We start from the raw sequence: 19,351 nt of genomic DNA on the forward strand, positions 1-19,351 counted from the left end.
CTCGCCTCTCCGCTTCCCGCACACGCACACACGGTGACTGTGGATGCTCACCACGCTCCTCCTCTCTCTTCATGCTGAAGCTCGCTTATTACTGCTAAAGTCTCACGGTGAGTAAATATCATCCATTTCCATCTTTATAAAAAGTTATTATATCTATAGGTCATATTCTTGAAGGTGAAATATTATGTCTTGGTTATGGAGAAGACGCTGGGCTTGACTTAAATAATCACGGTTCCCCCCACCCGTCCTGAGTGTCCCGTTGGATAAAACATAATAGCATTAAATAACCTACAATTTAATGCCACTTTAAATGAAATATGAAATGTTTATGAATGTATGTGTGCTTGTGACCTTGCAAGACTTCCATGCAAGGTAACCAGAAAGATGTGTGAATTATTAATGAGAAGACTATTGATTTTTATGACGACAAGTGTCGTCACATTTGTCGCCATTTTTTTTTTCTTCCATAATCGTGTCCTCACTTTTCATTCAAATTTGCACACACACACACAAAAAAAACAAAAACATGAGAATCTTCCCCAAGGTCACACCATGCTGTTATTTTAAGTTGTCTATATGTGCCCTGTGATTGGCTGGCCACCAGTCCAGATTGTGGACCCCGCATCTTGCCCCATAGACAGCTGGGATAGGCTCCAGCAACCCAAACGCGACCCTCGTGAGGATAAACCAGGGGTGGGCAAACTACGGCCCGGGGGCCACATCCGGCCCGCCAAGTGTTTGAATACGGCCCGCCCAATCTTTCCAAAGTATTTCATTTAAAGTCAACATACAACCTGGCATCATGGCCTGAGCCAACCTTTTGATGGTTTTATCAATTTCCTTTTTTGACATGGTCTGTTGTTTACAAAGTGCTCCTGAAAAAAGGGACACAAGCACATAATAATAATAATTATTATTATTAGATTATTATAATTATTATTAGAACTATTATGATTATTATAATTATTATATTATTGCTAATTATTATATTAATTATATATAATATTGTTATATTTGCATATTTTACATAATAATAATATAATAATTATTATTTTAATTTTATTATAATTATTATAATATTTTATTATTTTTAAAATATTTAAATATAAATATAAAATAATAAATAATAATAGCAGATTGCATGACAATTTTACAGATACAATAATACCAGGTGGACTGTTATGTGTAAAATATATAGTCTGCCCCCCCCCCCCCCCCGTAAATTTTGTCATATCAATGCAGCCCGTGAGTCCAAAAGTTTGCCCACCCCTGGGATAAACGGTACAAAATGAATGAAAGAATGTCCCACTTAATCTGTTCCAGGGTTAAATAAAACCTTTTAAAACCTTTACTAACTGTCAAACAAGTGTAAAAGCGTGGTAAATAAGGCAAGTTTCAGTAGAATTTTCTTCAAAAATAGTTGTCGCACCAAAATGTTGAGTTGCTGCTGGATGTTCAATATGAGTGATACTGTAAGTTTTTCTTAAATGGGCAATGTTGTACCATGCCGAGCTGTCAAAAGCGTGGTAAATAAGGCAAGTTTCTGTATAATTTTCTTCAAAATAGCTGTCGAGCCAAAATGTTGAGTTGCTGCTGGATGTTCAGTATCTGAGTGATACTGTAAGTTTTTCTTGAAAGGGAATCTATTACGCTTTTTCCACTTTTCTGACCTATAAATGTAGTTAGAATGTTGTATTTTAATTTTAACATATTTTTTATTTTAATGTTGTATTGTAAGTTTTTTTTTTTACTAAAAAAAAAACTAAACAAAACAAAAAAAACATACCAAAGTCTCAGATTATGAGGTTTGTGCATTTGGAATTGAGCCCTGAAATTAGCTTGGGATGGCTCTGAACGCTTGGTTTCAGAGAGTTATTTCTAACACTGGTTCTCTGTGACATCACAGCGAGCCAGACTTCCTTATATGGGCGTAACAGTGTATGTCTGCCCTTTTCTCTGCTTTGCAGCACTCTTTTGTGGAAGATTTCACCGTGTTGGCATTGCGATTATTTTATCCAAGTAAGCGGTTGTCTGTGTAGCATTATAGAGTTTCTATTGGGAGCGTCTTACCTGCTAATAGCTAATTAGCGGGTGTACCACAGGTCGTCCCGCAAAAACACGTATTGAGCATATTTTCACTACTGATGTTTCGCCAAGATTATCTGCACTTAGTAAACACGGCGTCCTACTTCTGAGCTCCACGGCTCTAGCGGTGCTTTGACAAAGTGTGTCCGACAATGAGTGCTCCTCCTCGGGCAAGCTAGGTGGACACAATAGCCTCACTTCCCGGTTCTCCTGAGCTACACCGCACCAGTGCTTGGCTATGTTGGGTGCGTGGAATACATTAAAACAGTTTTGGAAATCTAAAGAAATACAGCTGGAATAGGTACAGATTCTGGAAGCTCGAGAAAGCTTACTATGCAAAAATGAGCATAATAGGTCCCCTTTAAGGCAAGTGCATGTGCATGTCATAAGTCCGTGTAACTGTAAACATCCTCTGTTTCGTACACCGCCATGTTTGTTTACCTTAGCGAGAGCTAGCTTGTCATGGCTGGCGGCGCCATCAACTAAAAATGTCATTTTTGCGAATTTATTGTTATTGTTGTCTTTCAAAAATCAGACAATGTTTTTAAGTTTGTTTTTTTTTTAGCCAAGTTGATGAATCATGTCGCTTCCCCTTTAAGCCTTAAAGGGGAAGTGCACTTTTTTGGGGGGTATTTTGCCCATCATTCCTTATCCTTATTGAAACATATACACCTTTTCTGTGAATTATAATGTGAGAAAACAAGTTAATATGAGCTGGCTAAAATGCACGTCATAGCTAATTTGCTAATTGTCTTCCATTTGCTAATTGGACACAGCTAATTTGTCCTAAGGGGGAAAAAATGTCAATTTATATTTACTGTCCATATATTAAGCTAGCTAGTCGCATCCCAATGAGAGCGGACAAGCATATAACTGAGTTACTGTGAACATCCAGCAGCAACGCGACATTTTGGCGTGACTGCTATTTTGATGAAAAATATTGTGAACCAAGCCGACCATCCAACTCGAGAAGCGTTGTTTACTTTATTTTTACTTTAGCTGAGCGATGTCGCCTTCATTACATCGCTCAACTTCCTGTTCTATGGTTATTATCATACTTCCTCTTTGCCATTTTTCTGTGAGGGCATGACACACACGGCTGTGTTTTTTGGGGAGAAAAAAGTGCAGTGTTCCAAATTGCAATAAGTTACATTTTTAGTTCTATGGTTATCATCACATGTTTTAGTGTATGTCTTCAGTTGTAACCCATCAAAGAACAACAAAAAAAAAGACACACATAAATTAACTGTAGTCATATTGTATACAGAAGCCCGGACAAAGATGTGTGCATTGTGTTCCTGTCATTACACAACATGTTCTATGGCTATCATCACAGGTTTTGACAGTCATTCTACTGTATCATGACCACAACCTATGGGTTGTTTTTTATTGGCCCGTGGCACATTCTAAAAATATCATTTTAGAATCAATCTTGTAAAATTAAAGCTGACGTTTCTATTTTTGCAGTTTTTTAAGTTATTAAAATATAATTCAATATTTCAATAAAAATCAAAAACAACCTAAAAATAACATTTTTAAAAACATACAAACAAATATAATTTTAGAATCAATCTCGTAAAATGAAAGCTGATGTTTCTATTTTCGCTGTTCTTTTTTTAAGTTATTAAAATATAATTTCATATTTCAATAAAAATAAAAAACAACCTAAAAATAACCTTTTTAAAATCATAGAAATATAATTTTTAGAATCAATCTCGTAAAATGAAAGCTGATGTTTCTATTTTCGCTGTTCTTTTTTTAAGTTATTAAAATATAATTTTATATTTCAATAAAAATAAAAAATAACCTTTTTAAAAACATACAAAGAAATATAATTTTAGAATCAATCTCGTAAAATGAAAGCTGATGTTTCTATTTTCGCTGTTCTTTTTTTAAGTTTATGATATAAATATGATTTTAAAAATGTCATTTTTTCCATTTCATATTTTTACATTAAAGCTGATTTTTCCAGTTTTGCTGAAATGTTATTTATGTATTTATGTTTTTAAAAAGGTTATTTTTAGGTTATTTTTTATTTTCATTGAAATATGAAATTATATTTTAATAACTTAAAAAAAGAACAGCGAAAATAGAAACATCAGCTTTCATTTAAACTTATAAGAAATTTTTTTTTTACATTTAAACTTTGCTACTAAAAAATTGTGTTTTTTTGTCATTTTTTCCCATTTCACATTTTTACATTAAAACTGATTTTTCCAGTTTTAACAGAATGCTATTTATGTATTTATGTTTTTAAAATGGTTATTTTTAGGTTATTTTTTATTTTTATTGAAATATAAAATTATATAATTATTTAAAAACAATATATAAATACAAAAATAGCAAAGTTTACTTTTAAAAAAGATGTCATAAGTTTAAAAGTCATAATATAATATGAGGAAAAACAGAAATCAAGTTGAAATTTAGGTTGTGGATAAAGGTACATATTAGGAGAATAAAGTCAAAATATTATGGGAATAAAGTTGAAATTACAAGAACCAAATTGTTGGAATTTTTTTTAAAAAGGTGAAAAACATCTGTAATTAAAACAATATGAAGTCAGCATTTTTGGAAAATTGGTTTGGTGAAAAAAGTTCTATCACGACAGAATTGAAATTGAAAATATTTAAATAAAGTTGAAATATTTGTGGGAAAAACAGGGAAAAATATGCGGCGTTGGGTCATGCGGCTGATTGGACGGCAGGGTGGATGGGGTTTTCACGCGGGCGGGCGACGTGAGAGCAGCCTTGACATGTCTTGTTGACTTGACGACAAGAGCGGATGCCGAGCGGAGGCTTTATGGGTTAATGCACGCGGGATTACGCATGCTTGTGAATGGCGAAGGATTATTACATCATGTTGACATGCGTACAGATGCAGAGGCGGATGAAGCAAGTGAACATCTGCGGTAAAAGCCAAGCTGGGACTGTTGGGGACGGGGGGGGGACGGGGGGGTTATATGAATAAAGCAAAAATAACCAAATATTGTTTTCACAATTCAACACAACTGCCTTATAGAAACAAAGCAACCAGAAATTCCCTCATTGACTCAAAACTGACTCATTGGCGCCTCCGCTGGCTGCAGCCAAGTACTGCACTCCATTTTGCACCTCAATGCAAACCCATTGAAGTCATATGTCAAGTAATATGAGAGGCAAAAAGGCAGATTTTTATGAAGAGACGTATTGTTATGAGGTTATGAGCTGGCCATGTGGTTGCGTTTGAGACGAGGCAACCTACCAGCATTCAGGGGATTAGGGGATTTAGAGAGCGAGAGAAAAAAAAAAGAAAAAGCTTCGCTCAAGTTAAGCTTGCAGAAAAGGGAAATGAAATAGAACAATTTGCAGGATTGGAATTATTATTATTATTATTTTTTTTTTTAGTTAGTAACCAAATTTTGGTGTTACTTCATGGAAAAATATATACAGGATTTCAATTCTGTACTTGAGAGTAGTCAGTGTACGGCTTGTATTGTGGTACTATACAAACCAAAATGAAGGAAGTTGTACTTTTTGCGGAAAACAAGAATAAAGTCAAAATATTAAAAGAAAAGAAAATCTGAATTTTATGAGGGGAAAAAAACATAAAAATATAAAAAAATAAAAAATAAAAAATAAAAAAAATAAAAAATAAAAAATAAAAAATAAATAAAAAATAAAAAAATAAAAAAATAAAAAATAAAAAATAAAAAATTTGAAACATCAGCGGCACGGCGGTCGAGTGGTTAGCGCACAGACCTCACAGCTAGGAGACCAGGGTTCAATTCCACTAACTCTCTGTGGAATTTGCATGTTTTTTAAGTTATTAAAATATAATTTCATATTTCAATAAAAATAAAAAATAACCTAAAAATAACAGTTTTAAAAACATAAATACATAAATAACATTCTAGCAAAACTGGAAAAATCAGCTTTAATGTAAAAATGTGAAATGGAAAAAAATGACAATGTCAAAAAAAAAAATTTTTAGTAGCAAAGTTTAAATGTTAAAAAATGATGTTATAAGTTTAAATGAAAGCTGATTAAAATATAATTTAATATTTCAAAAAAATAAAAAACAACCTAATAATAACCTTTTTAAAAACATAGAAATAAAATTTTTAGAATCAATCTCGTAAAATGAAAGCTGATGTTTCTATTTTTGCTGTTCTTTTTTTAAGTTATTAAAATATATTTTTTTATTTCAATAAAAATAAAAAACAACCTAAAAATAACCTTTTTAAAAACATACAAATATAATTTTAGAATCAATCTCTTAAAATGAAAGCTGATGTTTCTATTTTCGCTGTTCTTTTTTCAAGTTATTAAAATATAATGTCATATTTCAATGAAAATAAAAAATAACCTAAAAATAACCTTTTTAAAACCATAAATACATAAATAACATTCCAGCAAAACTAGAAAAATCAGCTTTAATGTAAAAATATGAAATGGAAAAAATTACATTTTTAGTAGCAAAGTTTAAATGTAAAAAAAAAAAGATGTTATAAGTTTAAAAGTCATAATATAATATTATGAGGAAAAAAAAATCAAGTTGAAATTTAAGTTATGGATAAAGTTACATGTTACGAGAATAAAAAGAAAAAAAAGAATCAATAAAATCTGAATTTTATGAGGGGAAAAAAATGTAAAAAATATTTGAAACATCAGCGGTACGGTGGTTGAGTGGTTAGTGTGCAGGCCTCACAGCTAGGAGACCAGGGTTCAATTCCACCCACTCATGCGTGCGTTTTCTCCGGGTACTCCGGTTTCCTCCCACATTCCAAAAACATGCTAGGTTAATTAGCGACTCCAAATTGTCCATAGGTATGAATGTGAGTGTGAATGGTTGTTTGAATATATGTGCCCTGTGATTGGCTGGCCACCAGTCCAGGGTGTACAACATGGCTGACGGTCTTTCTCTGTGCTTCCAGTGCAGGATTGAGGCCCCCAGCGGCATCCCAGCCTCTCCCCCGCAAGCTCTTCATCTGCTCTCACCAGCCTCCCCTTCCCGCAGCCCCCTCCCCCCCGGACCCCGGCCTCCCCGATGCCTAAAAACAGCAAGGTGACGCAGCGCGAGCAGAGCCACGAGCACGTCACCGAGTCGGTGGCCGACCTGCTCGCGCACGAGGAGCCGCTGGACTACAAGAGCAGCTCGCTGAACGTCGGCGCCGGCGGAGAAAGGAAAGCGCCCCGGATCGAGGCGGCGGCGGAAAATGATGGGCGGCCGGCCTGGAACAGTAAACTGCAGTACATCCTGGCCCAGGTGGGCTTCTCTGTGGGGCTGGGGAACGTGTGGCGCTTCCCCTACCTTTGCCAAAAGAACGGAGGAGGTGAGTGCCAGATCCAAATATGGCTTCCCTTTCAGCGTTCCCAACTCTTTTAGTGCGGCTCCAATACAAACAATACAAAGCGGACCAGTGGCTTCCACTTCCGACATACTTCCCACATACTTCCCACATAATTCCGACATAATTCCGACATAATTCCGACATAATTCCGACATCCACAATCAGCCTTCTTCCCTCCTGAAAGGACAATACAAACAATACAAACCGGACCAGTGGCTTCCACTTCCGACATACTTCCCACATACTTCCCACATACTTCCGACATAATTCCGACATAATTCCGACATAATTCCGACATAATTCCAACATCCACAATCAGCCTTCTTCCCTCCTGAAAGGACAATACAAACAATACAAACCGGACCAGTGGCTTCCACTTCCGACATACTTCCCACATACTTCCCACATACTTCCGACATAATTCCGACATAATTCCAACATAATTCCGACATAATTCCAACATCCACAATCAGCCTTCTTCCCTCCTGAAAGGACAATACAAACAATACAAACCGGACCAGTGGCTTCCACTTCCGACATACTTCACACATACTTCCCACATACTTCCCACATACTTCCCACATACTTCTGACATAATTCCGACATAATTCTGACATAATTCCGACATAATTCCGACATAATTCCGACATAATTCCGACATCCACAATCAGCCTTCTTCCCTCCTGAAAGGACAATACAAACAATACAAACCGGACCAGTGGCTTCCACTTCCGACATACTTCCCACATAATTCCGACATAATTCCGACATAATTCCGACATCCACAATCAGCCTTCTTCCCTCCTGAAAGGACAATACAAACAATACAAACCGGACCAGTGGCTTCCACTTCCGACATACTTCCCACATACTTCCCACATACTTCCCACATACTTCCGACATAATTCCGACATAATTCCGACATAATTCCGACATCCACAATCAGCCTTCTTCCCTCCTGAAAGGACAATACAAACAATACAAACCGGACCAGTGGCTTCCACTTCCGACATACTTCCCACATACTTCCCACATAATTCCGACATAATTCCGACATAATTCCGACATCCACAATCAGCCTTCTTCCCTCCTGAAAGGACAATACAAACAATACAAACCGGACCAGTGGCTTCCACTTCCGACATACTTCCCACATACTTCCCACATACTTCCCACATAATTCTGACATAATTCCGACATAATTCCGACATAACTCCGACATAACTCCGACATCCACAATCAGCCTTCTTCCCTCCTGAAAGGACAATACAAACAATACAAACCGGACCAGTGGCTTCCACTTCCGACATACTTCCCACATACTTCCCACATACTTCCCACATAATTCCGACATAATTCCGACATCCACAATCGGCCTTCTTCCCTCCTGAAAGGACAACATTATTGTACCTTCAACTTTTATTTGCCATATTTCATTTACATTTTATTATGTAATATATTTATTATGTAATATTATTATGTAAATTTTATTTACATTTTTTATTTTATTTTAATTCCTGAAAAGGAGTTTTGGCCTTTATTTCTGATTTTTTTTAAGTTTATTTTTGGAATATGACACCTTTTCAACCCTCAGATGTTTTTTTTTTTTCCATGCATTCTTTATTTACATTAAATTACATTTCATGCTCATATTTATCTTATTTTTTCCTCAGAAAATTAGCTATTTACTCTCGTAATATTTTATTTTTATTTCTATATAATATTTAAGTGGAAGTCATAATCATGAGGAAAAGTGTAAATTATGAGATGAAGTCATAATTATGAGATAACATTTTGAAACGAGATAAAGAACCCAAAATAGGAATTTCAAAAAAAAATGTGAAAAAAAACCATTTGAATTACTACAAGTTAAATTATGCGTTACTACAAGTCAAACTTCTGAGATAAAAAGTTGAAATTGCGAGATTGAAAAAATTATGATATTAAAAAATCAAATTTATGAGAATGAAAAGACATAATGATGACATAAAAAGTCAAAATTATGAGATTGAGAGTTGAGATTATCAGATAAAGAAATTATGAGATAAAAAATTAGAATTATGAGATAAAGAAATTATGAGATAAAAAGTTAGAATTATGAGATTAAAAAAATTAAATTATAAGAAATTCTGAGATGAGATAGTCATAACCGAGATAAAAAGTCAAAAATACAAATTAAAAAAGGAATTTTGGGATTAAAAAGGTCATAATTGTGAGATAAAAATGTATCATTATGAGATAAAGTCACAATTACAAGATTAAAAAGTCATAACTATTAGATAAAAAGTATAAATGATGAGATAGTCATAGCCGAGATATAAAATGAAAAATAAAAATGGAATTATGAGATTAAAAATTCATAACTATTAGATAAAAAGTATAAATGATGAGATAGTCATAACCGAGATAAATGTGAAAAATAAAAAAGGAATTATGAGATTAAAAATTCATAACTATTAGATAAAAAGTCTAAATGATGAGATTAAAAAGTCAAAATGATGAGATAGTCATAACCGAGATAAAAAGTGAAAAATAAAAAAGGAATTATGAGATGAAAAATTCATAATTATTAGATAAAAGTCTAAATGATGAGATAGTCATAACCGAGATTAAAAGTGAAAAATAAAAAAGGAATCATGAGATGAAAAATTCACAACTATTAGATAAAAAGTCTAAATGATGAGATAGTCATAACCGAGATAAAAAGTCAAAAATACAAATTAAAAAAGGAATTATGGGATTAAAAAGGTCATAATTGTGAGATAAAAATGTATCATTATGAGATAAAGTCGAAATTACGAGATTAAAAAATCATAACTATTAGATAAAAGTCTAAATGATGAGATTAAAAAGTCTAAATGATGAGATTATCATCATCACCGAGACAAATAGTCAAAAATACCAAATAAAAATTTGAATTGTGAGATTCAAAATTCATAACTTTTCGATGAACAGTCTAAATGATGAGATTAAAAAGTCAAAATGATGAGATAGTCATAACCGAAATAAAAAGTCCAAAATAAAAAAGGAATTATGAGATGAAAAATTCATAACTATTAGATAAAAAGTCTAAATGATCATAACCGGGATAAAAAGTCAAAATTAAAAAAGGTCATAATTGTGAGATAAAAATGTATCATTATGACATAAATTACGAGATCAAAATTACAAGATTAAAAAGTCATAACTATTAGATAAAAAGTCTAAATGATGAGATAGTCATCGCCGAGACAAATAGTAAAAAAAAATAAAAAAGGAATTATGAGATTAAAAAGTAATAATTGTGAGATTAAGAAGTCCCAATTATGAAATAAAAAGTAAAAACCAGAGTTTTCTTCTCATAACATGCGTGTTCTATATTATTATTATTATTATTACTGTTATGATTCCATTACAATGGATGAATTATTTTCTATATATATATATACATACAGTATATATTGTGTATACACGTATATATGTGTGTTATACATACTTCACATGTTTTTCCACTCCCAATCCCAGTTGTTTTTGTGTATATTTTTCCCTTGTATGGCTACACATGACATATTGATAAAGCATGAGTATTGATAAAGGCATAGAAAGCCAGCATTGCTGTCCCAATACTTCTGCCGCTGCAGTTGATGTGGTTCTTTGTACGCAGGACTAAATATGTGCACATCCTGATTACATCTCTGAGGATTAAGCAGCCGAGGGATAAATTTAGACTGGGATTCAAACATGAATGGGAGGGGGAGGAGTTTGTTAAAAGTACCTCACGTCGCACAGGAAGTGCAGTTGGACTCATCACGCCAGCTTTTCACCGTGTAAGACGTCAAGCCTCCTCGTGGTTTGTTTTGTTTTTTTCCCCAGGAGCTTATCTCGTCCCCTACTTCATCCTCCTCCTCCTCGTCATCGGCATCCCGCTCTTCTTCGAACTTATATTCGATAAAATGTTGAAATTGCGAGATTTTAAAAATTATGACATTAAAAAGTCACATTTATAAGAATCAAAAGACATAATGACATAAAAAGTCAAAATTATGAGATAAAAAAAGTTGAGATTATGAGATAAAGAAATTATGATAAATTTGAATTGTGAGATAAAAAAAATTTAAATAAGAAATTCTGAGATGAGATAGTCATAACCGAGATAAAATGTCAAAAATACAAATTAAAAAAGGAATTATGGGATTAAAAATAAAAAGATAAAAATAGATAAAAATGTAGCATTATGAGATAAAGTCAAAATTACGAGATTAAAAAGTCATAACTATTAGATTAAAAAGTCTAAATGATGAGCTAGTCATAACCGAGATAAAAGTCAAAAATAAAAAAGGAATTATGAGATTAAAAATTCATAACTATTAGATAAAAGGTATAAATGATGAGGTAGTCATAACCGAGATAAAAATTCAAAAATAAAAAAAGAATTATGAGATTAAAAATTCATAACTATTAGATAAAAAGTATAAATGATGAGATAGTCATAACCGAGATAAAAAGTCAAAAATAAAAAAGGAATTATGAGATTAAAAATTCATAACTATTAGATAAAAGGTATAAATGATGAGGTAGTCATAACCAAGATAAAAATTCCAAAATAAAAAAGGAATTATGAGATTAAAAATTCATAACTATTAGATAAAAAGTCTAAATGATGAGATAGTCATAACCGAGATAAAAAGTGAAAAATAAAAAAGGAATTATGAGATGAAAAATTCATAACTATTAGATAAAAAGTATAAATGATGAGGTAGTCATAACTGAGATAAAAAGTCAAAAATAAAAAAGGAATAATGAGATGAAAAATTCATAACTATTAGATAAAAAGTCTAAATGATGAGATAGTCATAACCAAGATGAAAAGTCAAAAATAAAAAAGGAAGTATGAGATGAAAAATTCATAACTATTAGATAAAAAGTATAAATGATGAGATAGTCATAACCGAGATAAAAAGTCAAAAATAAAAAGGAATTATGAGATTAAAAATTCATAACTATTAGATAAAAAGTATAAATGATGAGGTAGTCATAACCGAGATAAAAAAGTGAAAAATAAAAAAGGAATAATGAGATTAAAAATTCATAACTATTAATGAAAAGTATAAATGATGAGATAGTCATAACCGAGATAAAAAGTTACAAATAAAAAAGGAATTATGAGATGAAAAATTCATAACTATTATATAAAAAGTCTAAATGATGAGATAGTCATCACCGAGATAAAAAGTCAAAAATACAAATGAAAAAAGGAATTATGGGATTAAAAAGGTCATAATTGTGAGATAAAAATGTATCATTATGGGATTCAAACATGAATGGGAGGAGGAGGAGTTTGTTAAAAGTACCTCACATCGCACAGGAAGTGCAGTTGGACTCATCACGCCAGCTTTTCACCGTGTAAGACGTCAAGCCTCCTCGTGTTTTGTTTTTTTTTCTTTTTTTCCCCAGGAGCTTATCTCGTCCCCTACTTCATCCTCCTCCTCGTCATCGGCATCCCGCTCTTCTTCCTGGAGCTGGCTGTGGGTCAGAAGATCCGACGTGGGAGCATCGGGGTGTGGAATTATGTGTGTCCGCGCCTGGGCGGGATCGGGATGTCAAGTCTGATGGTACATACACGACATTGTAACATTGTTCGCTGTCAAAGGGTCAAGGGTCAAGGGTCAAAGTCAATCAGGGTATGAGAAGAAAGAAGGTGTCACAGAGCAATACTGCAACCTAGTGGCGTTTTATAGGTATTGCAGTCCTATTTTGCAGCACAATTTCCGGCTCTATGGTTATCGTCACACTTTCTTTTCGACTTTGTAGGTTCCACTGGAATAAAATTTAAACAATGTACAATTATTGTGATAGGTATATTTGTGTCAAAATGTTTATTTATAAATGTATGTTTTAATTTTTTTATATAATTTTATTATATTGTATAAAATTTCTATAATTTCATAATATAATTTTATATAATAATTTATATAATTTCACTATATTATATTTGTTATTGTATACATTATATTTCATTTTGTATTATTTAATTCAATCATTTGATATTGTTTTATTTTATATTTAATATTTTGGATTACATTTTATTTTTTTAAATGTTAAAATTCTGATTTTAACATTTCTCATTATGAGGCAAAAAAGTTAAAATAATGAAATAAAAGAAACAAGATAAGTCATAGTTATTGATTATTCATTATTATTATTAATATAATATTATGAATAAATTATGAAATAAAAAGAAATGATGAGATAAGAAATTGAAATTATGAGATTAAAAAGTCCTAATGATAAGATTACAAGTGAAAATTATAATAAGAAGAAATAATGAGATAAAAAGTCAGAATTACGACATAAAAAGTTGAAATTATGAGATTAAAAGGTTGAAGTTTGGTATGTATATATAGTGTAAAAATATGTATTTATAAATGTATGTTTTATTTTATATGTAATCACATTTTATTATACATAATATAATTTTACAAATTATATTTGTTATTTTATACATTACATTTTATAGTATTTCATTTAATATTATTTTATTTTATATTTAATATAAGTTTTTATATTTTTCTCAAAAAATTACGACACAAAAATTAAAAATTATGAAATAAAAAAAAAGAAACTTTAGCATTTTATTTTTCTCCTTTTTCCAGAGTTTCTTCTTATAACATTGGGGTCCCAGCCAGTTATTTGGAATTATGAATATGATTTTTATTGCAATAATTATTCTGATACCAGTATATGCTCATAATACAGTATTTCTGCATATATTTATATTATTTTGCTTTAGGAGTCACCAAATTCTATTATTATATGAACACTTAAACACCCAAATCAATAATAATAATAATAATAATAATAATAAGCAATGTCTCAGCTACAATTAAATTTGATATGCTCTAATCTGCATAGCAACAAGCATTCAGCACTCCATAAAGAATGACTTTGGAGGCACATGATGGTATCTACGGTCCAAAGCCTTGGATGAAAGGATTGCAGATACACGACACCCTCCGACTCGTCAAGTATTGACAGGGAGCCTTTCTGACAAGTTGCTAAAAATATCTGCGGGTATCTCAGTTGAAAAGAGAGCGCTTTAATTATTGATGCCTTCTCCTCCGACCTGATGTCGCCTCGGAATGTTCCGCACGACTCGTTGGTTCACGTGCACGTACCTCGGTGTGTCCTTGTAACGTCGCTGTGATGTTCCTCTGTCCGCCCATGCAGGTGTGTGGCTTCGTGGGGCTCTACTACAACGTGATCATCGGCTGGAGCATCTTCTACTTCTTCCAGTCTTTCCAGTTTCCTTTGCCGTGGAGCGACTGTCCCATCAGGAAGAACGGGACCCTCGCAAGTGAGTGACTAAATAAAAAAAATTTAAAAAAGATCATCCACTCATGACTGCCATTATTCAAGTGTAATAAGAAGTTACCCGCGCTATAATAAAACTAAAAATAAACAAAATGTACTCATATTTTGACACAATGTATCAGTCATGTTTACAGAAGAAGACTTCATGCGTCGCGCTTTTTAACATTCTGCAATTTTATACAAATATAAAAATAAGTTATCTATGTATAATAAAACCAAAATAAATAAAAAATACTCATCCTTTGATAGCACATGACCGGCATGTCGGGTTTAGGAAAGCGGATACGGCAAGTCGACGTCATGCATGGTGCTTAACATTTTTAACAGTCAAACAGGTAAAAACAAAAATGCTAATCACTGTGTAGTAAAACTAAAATAGAATAAAATTACTCATCTTTTTTGGTGCATAATGGATATCTCGTGTTTATGGATGTGGAGAGACCGGTCGACTTCTTGTATCGCACTTTTTAACACTCTTCACTGTGTGACAAGAATTTAATTGCTCTAAAATAAAACTAAAATAGAATAAAGTTACTCATCCTTTTTGGTGCATAATGGATATCTCGTGTTTGCGGATGTGGAGAGGACCGGTCAACTTCTTGTATCGCACTTTTTTACAATCTTCACTGTCATAAAAGTGTGACAAGAATTTAATTGCTCTAAAATAAAACTAAAATAAAATAAAATTACTCGTCCTTTTTGGTGCATAATGGATATCTCGTGTTTACGGATGTGGACAGGACCGGTCGACTTCTTGTATCACACTTTTTAACACTCTTCACTGTCATAAAAGTGTGACAAGAATTTAATTGCTCTATAATAAAACTAAAATAGAGTAAAATTACTCATCCTTTGACGGTGCATGATTGATATTTAGTGTTTACGGATGCAGAGAGGACCAGTCGACTTCATGTATAACACTTTTTAACACTCTTAACTGTCATACAAGTGTGAAAGGAATGTAATTGCTCTATAATAAAACTAGAATAGAATAAAATTACTCATTCTTTCATGGTACATAATGGCTATGTCGTGTTTAGGGAAGTGGAAAGCACCAGTTGACTTATTTTTTTCCAGTCTTTTTTCCAGTTTTCCAATTATCTTACAAGTGTAAAAAGAAGTGAATTGCTCTAAAATAAAACTAAAATAGATTAAAATGACACATCCTTTGATGGTAAATGATGGATATTTCGTGTTAAGGCAAATGGAGAGGGCGAGTCGGCTCAATGCATGGCGCTTTTAAAAAGTCTTTACTGTCATACAAGTGTAAAAAGAAGTTAATTGCTGTATAATTAAACTAAAATAAAATAAAATGACTCATCGTTTGATGGCGCATGATGGACATGCACAGGTGTACCTAATGTTGCGTCCAGCGATGGTGTATTTTTTTGCTCTTTCTGTGCAGTCGTGGAGCCCGAGTGCGACAAGAGTTCGGCCACGACTTACTTTTGGTACCGGCAGACCCTGAACACGACGAGCACCATCGCCGAGAGCGGCGGACTCAACATTAAAATGACTTTCTCTCTTCTGGCGGCGTGGATCATCGTGTGTCTGGCGGTCATTAAAGGCATCGCATCTTCTGGGAAGGTATCACGATAAAGAAGAGAAGGGGATTAGAGTGCGTATGTTCTATCATGTCTTACATGTTACATGTTCTTCTTACCTCTCGCAGGTGATGTACTTCAGCTCTCTCTTCCCCTATGTGGTGCTCTTCTGCTTTCTGGTCCGAGGTTTGATGCTGAAGGGGTCCGTGGATGGGATCTCTCACATGTTCACACCAAAGGTCAGCCTGGAATGAGTAATATTTGTTGACTGGTAACTGCTGTGAAGTCATATTTGTGCTTCTCGTCGGCAGCTGGAGAAGATGCTGGAACCCCAAGTGTGGAGAGAGGCGGCCACCCAGGTGTTCTTCGCGCTGGGGCTGGGCTTCGGAGGGGTCATTGCCTTCTCCAGCTACAACAAGATCGATAACAACTGCCATTTTGATGCCGTGCTCGTCTCCTTCATTAACTTCTTTACGTCCATCCTGGCCACACTGGTGGTGTTTGCTGTGCTGGGCTTCAAGGCCAACATCATGAATGAGAAGTGTGTCGCAGAGTACGTTGGGCACAGCTTCTTCTAGATTTATTTAGTTTCAAATTAAAGTAGGCGGCAGTAGAGTCACCCATCTTGAACGATATTACGAAACCACATATAGTTGGTGGGTAGACAATTTTTTTTTTCAGATTAAAATTAAAGCATTATTAGAGCCCTGTAGACATGACAAAACATGACTATAGTCACATTTATACTCTTTTTATTTACAACATATTGCGCAACTGCAGGGTCTTGAGACACATGCTAACTCGCAAACTAGAGAGCTAGCCACCTAAACGGTAGCCTTCAAGTTATTTCCTTTCAACTTAAATAGCCAAAAACTTACCACTTCCACACGGATAGGGAGGATAACTATATAACTACAGTTATTTAACCTTTAATATGAACATTAATCAAAACGTAATAATTTTTTCTGGGTACATGATACCATACAGCATCCATATCAAACTTGCGCGGGCCGCACTAACATTAAACTTTCATATCAAGGCGGGGGCCTCAAACTAGTGTCCTGCGGGCCACATTTGGCCCGCGGGCCGCGTGTTTGAGGCCCCTGGTCTTGAGACACATGCTAACTCGCAAACTAGGGAGCTAGCGACCTAAACAGTAGCCTTCAAGTTATTTCCTTTCAACTTAAATAGCCAAAAACTTACCACTTCCACACAGATAGGGAGGATAACTATTAACAGTTATTTAACCTTAAACATGAACATGAATCAAACGTAATCATTTTTTCTGGGTACATGATACCATACAGCATCCATATCAAACTTGCGCGGGGCGCACTAACATTTAACTTTCATATCAAGGCGGGGGCCTCAAACTAGTGTCCTGCGGGCCACATTTTGCCCGCGGGCCACGTGTTTGAGACCACTAAACTAACAGATGTTGATGAACTGTCTACACCGGCCACTAGATGTCACTACTAACAAAAATGTTCAGCAACGACAGGTTTTTATCATTTTAGAATTAATAATAATAGTCGTCATCGTCACTTCCTGTCCACACGTCCGGAAAACATTTATTGTCGTATTTATGTCTTAAATGGATTATGTTCTCTGATTATATTGTATCTACCGCATTGGGTGATATGAGTGTAAAGGTGACTATAGGGGTGCTATTTCTTGTCTGGCAGGCTCTATTAATGGTGAGAAATTGTGTTTACTGCTCTTAATGACAAAAATATTCAGTGTATTAATATTGAATCCTATTTTGTGGGAATTCACTTATCACTGAAGAAAAAACGTGATAAAAGAGGGAGTGATGTAACATACTACAATATTCATGCAAGTAGATTTTAACTGGAAAAGGTAGAAATTTACTTCCATCTTGAATGTCACTACTAACAAAAATGTTCAGCAACGACAGGTTTTTATCATTTTAGAATTAATAATAATAGTCGTCATCGTCACTTCCTGTCCACACGTCCGGAAAACATTTATTGTCGTATTTATGTCTTAAATGGCTTACGTTCTCTGATTATACTGTATCTACCGTATTGAGTGTAAAGGTGACTATAGGGGTGCTATTTCTTGTCTAGCAGGCTCTATTAATGGTGAGAAATTGAATTCACTTATCACTGAAGAAAAAACCCTGATAAAAGAGGGAGTGATGTAACATATTTTTATGCCACACTTTATGCCTGGTAGACCCTTACAGTTCTGGACCAAATTTGGCTGCGATCCAGCAACACCCTAAAACTACAGTGGGTGTTTTGTAGCGTTTGAAGTCAGTACGACCTACGGGATCAAACTTGGGGCCGCCTTGTGATGCATTTGTCAGGAAAAATAACAGCTTGGGAGTGAAAAGTTAGCTCAAAGTGACTTATAATCCGTTTATGTCTACACAGCAATGCTGAGAAGATCCTAGGATACCTCAACTCAAATGTGCTGAGTCATGATCTGATCCCCCCCCATGTGAACTTCTCTCACCTCACCACCACCGACTACGCCGAGATGTACCAGGTCATCAAAACGGTCAAAGAGGACAGCTTCTCCCAGCTGGGTCTGGATCCTTGCCTCCTGGAGGACGAGCTCAACAAAGTAAGCTTGTAGTTCTTCCACTACCGGGGTTCTGCGGGTTCTGACTTTGCGTCCCTGCAGGCTGTGCAAGGAACCGGCTTGGCCTTCATCGCGTTCACAGAAGCCATGACGCACTTCCCGGCGTCACCATTCTGGTCCGTTATGTTCTTCTTCATGCTCATCAACCTGGGCCTGGGCAGCATGATCGGCACCATGACCGGCATCACCACACCCGTCCTGGACACCTACAAGGTCCAGAAGGAGCTCTTCACAGGTATTTATCTGATGGTTGGATGGTTTTGGTACTGTAGATAAAGAAGTAGGTGACTGGTACTTCTGTATGTAGATATGTAGATAAGTCGGTATGTACGTAAGAAGGTGGTTTTAGCAGGTATGTGGATCGATAGGTAGGTAGGTTTGCCCCAAGATGGTTTTGGTACTGTAGGTAGGGGGTAAAAAGTAGGTGACTAGG

General features: G+C 34.6%; 1 protein-coding gene across 8 annotated transcripts in view; it reads left to right on the forward strand.

The window, feature by feature from the left end:
• Nucleotides 1–19,351, forward strand: part of LOC131105821 (sodium-dependent neutral amino acid transporter SLC6A17-like) — a 26,683-nt gene continuing 7,332 nt past the window's right edge. For 3 of the 8 annotated variants that reach the window (XM_058054190.2, XM_058054193.2, XM_058054192.2), the window contains exons 1-9: nucleotides 1–107; nucleotides 6,998–7,396; nucleotides 12,848–13,005; nucleotides 14,621–14,747; nucleotides 16,170–16,351; nucleotides 16,437–16,547; nucleotides 16,620–16,861; nucleotides 18,708–18,900; nucleotides 18,961–19,153. In XM_058054190.2, coding sequence (XP_057910173.2) covers nucleotides 7,111–7,396; nucleotides 12,848–13,005; nucleotides 14,621–14,747; nucleotides 16,170–16,351; nucleotides 16,437–16,547; nucleotides 16,620–16,861; nucleotides 18,708–18,900; nucleotides 18,961–19,153 — 1,492 coding nt within the window. In that variant the 5' untranslated portion in view covers nucleotides 1–107; nucleotides 6,998–7,110. Of the gene's footprint in view, nucleotides 108–5,741; nucleotides 7,397–10,293; nucleotides 10,526–11,266; nucleotides 13,006–14,620; nucleotides 14,748–16,169; nucleotides 16,352–16,436; nucleotides 16,548–16,619; nucleotides 16,862–18,707; nucleotides 18,901–18,960; nucleotides 19,154–19,351 lie in introns of those variants that run through there. The other 5 variants (XM_058054191.2, XM_078798733.1, XM_078798734.1 and 2 more) reach the window with 5 other exon arrangements.

The sequence above is a fragment of the Doryrhamphus excisus genome, linkage group LG18 (assembly GCF_037039965.1).
Source record: "Doryrhamphus excisus strain RoL-2023G ecotype Guam linkage group LG18, RoL_Dexc_Guam_v1.1, whole genome shotgun sequence".
In the NCBI taxonomy this organism is placed as follows: Eukaryota; Metazoa; Chordata; class Actinopteri; order Syngnathiformes; family Syngnathidae; genus Doryrhamphus; species Doryrhamphus excisus.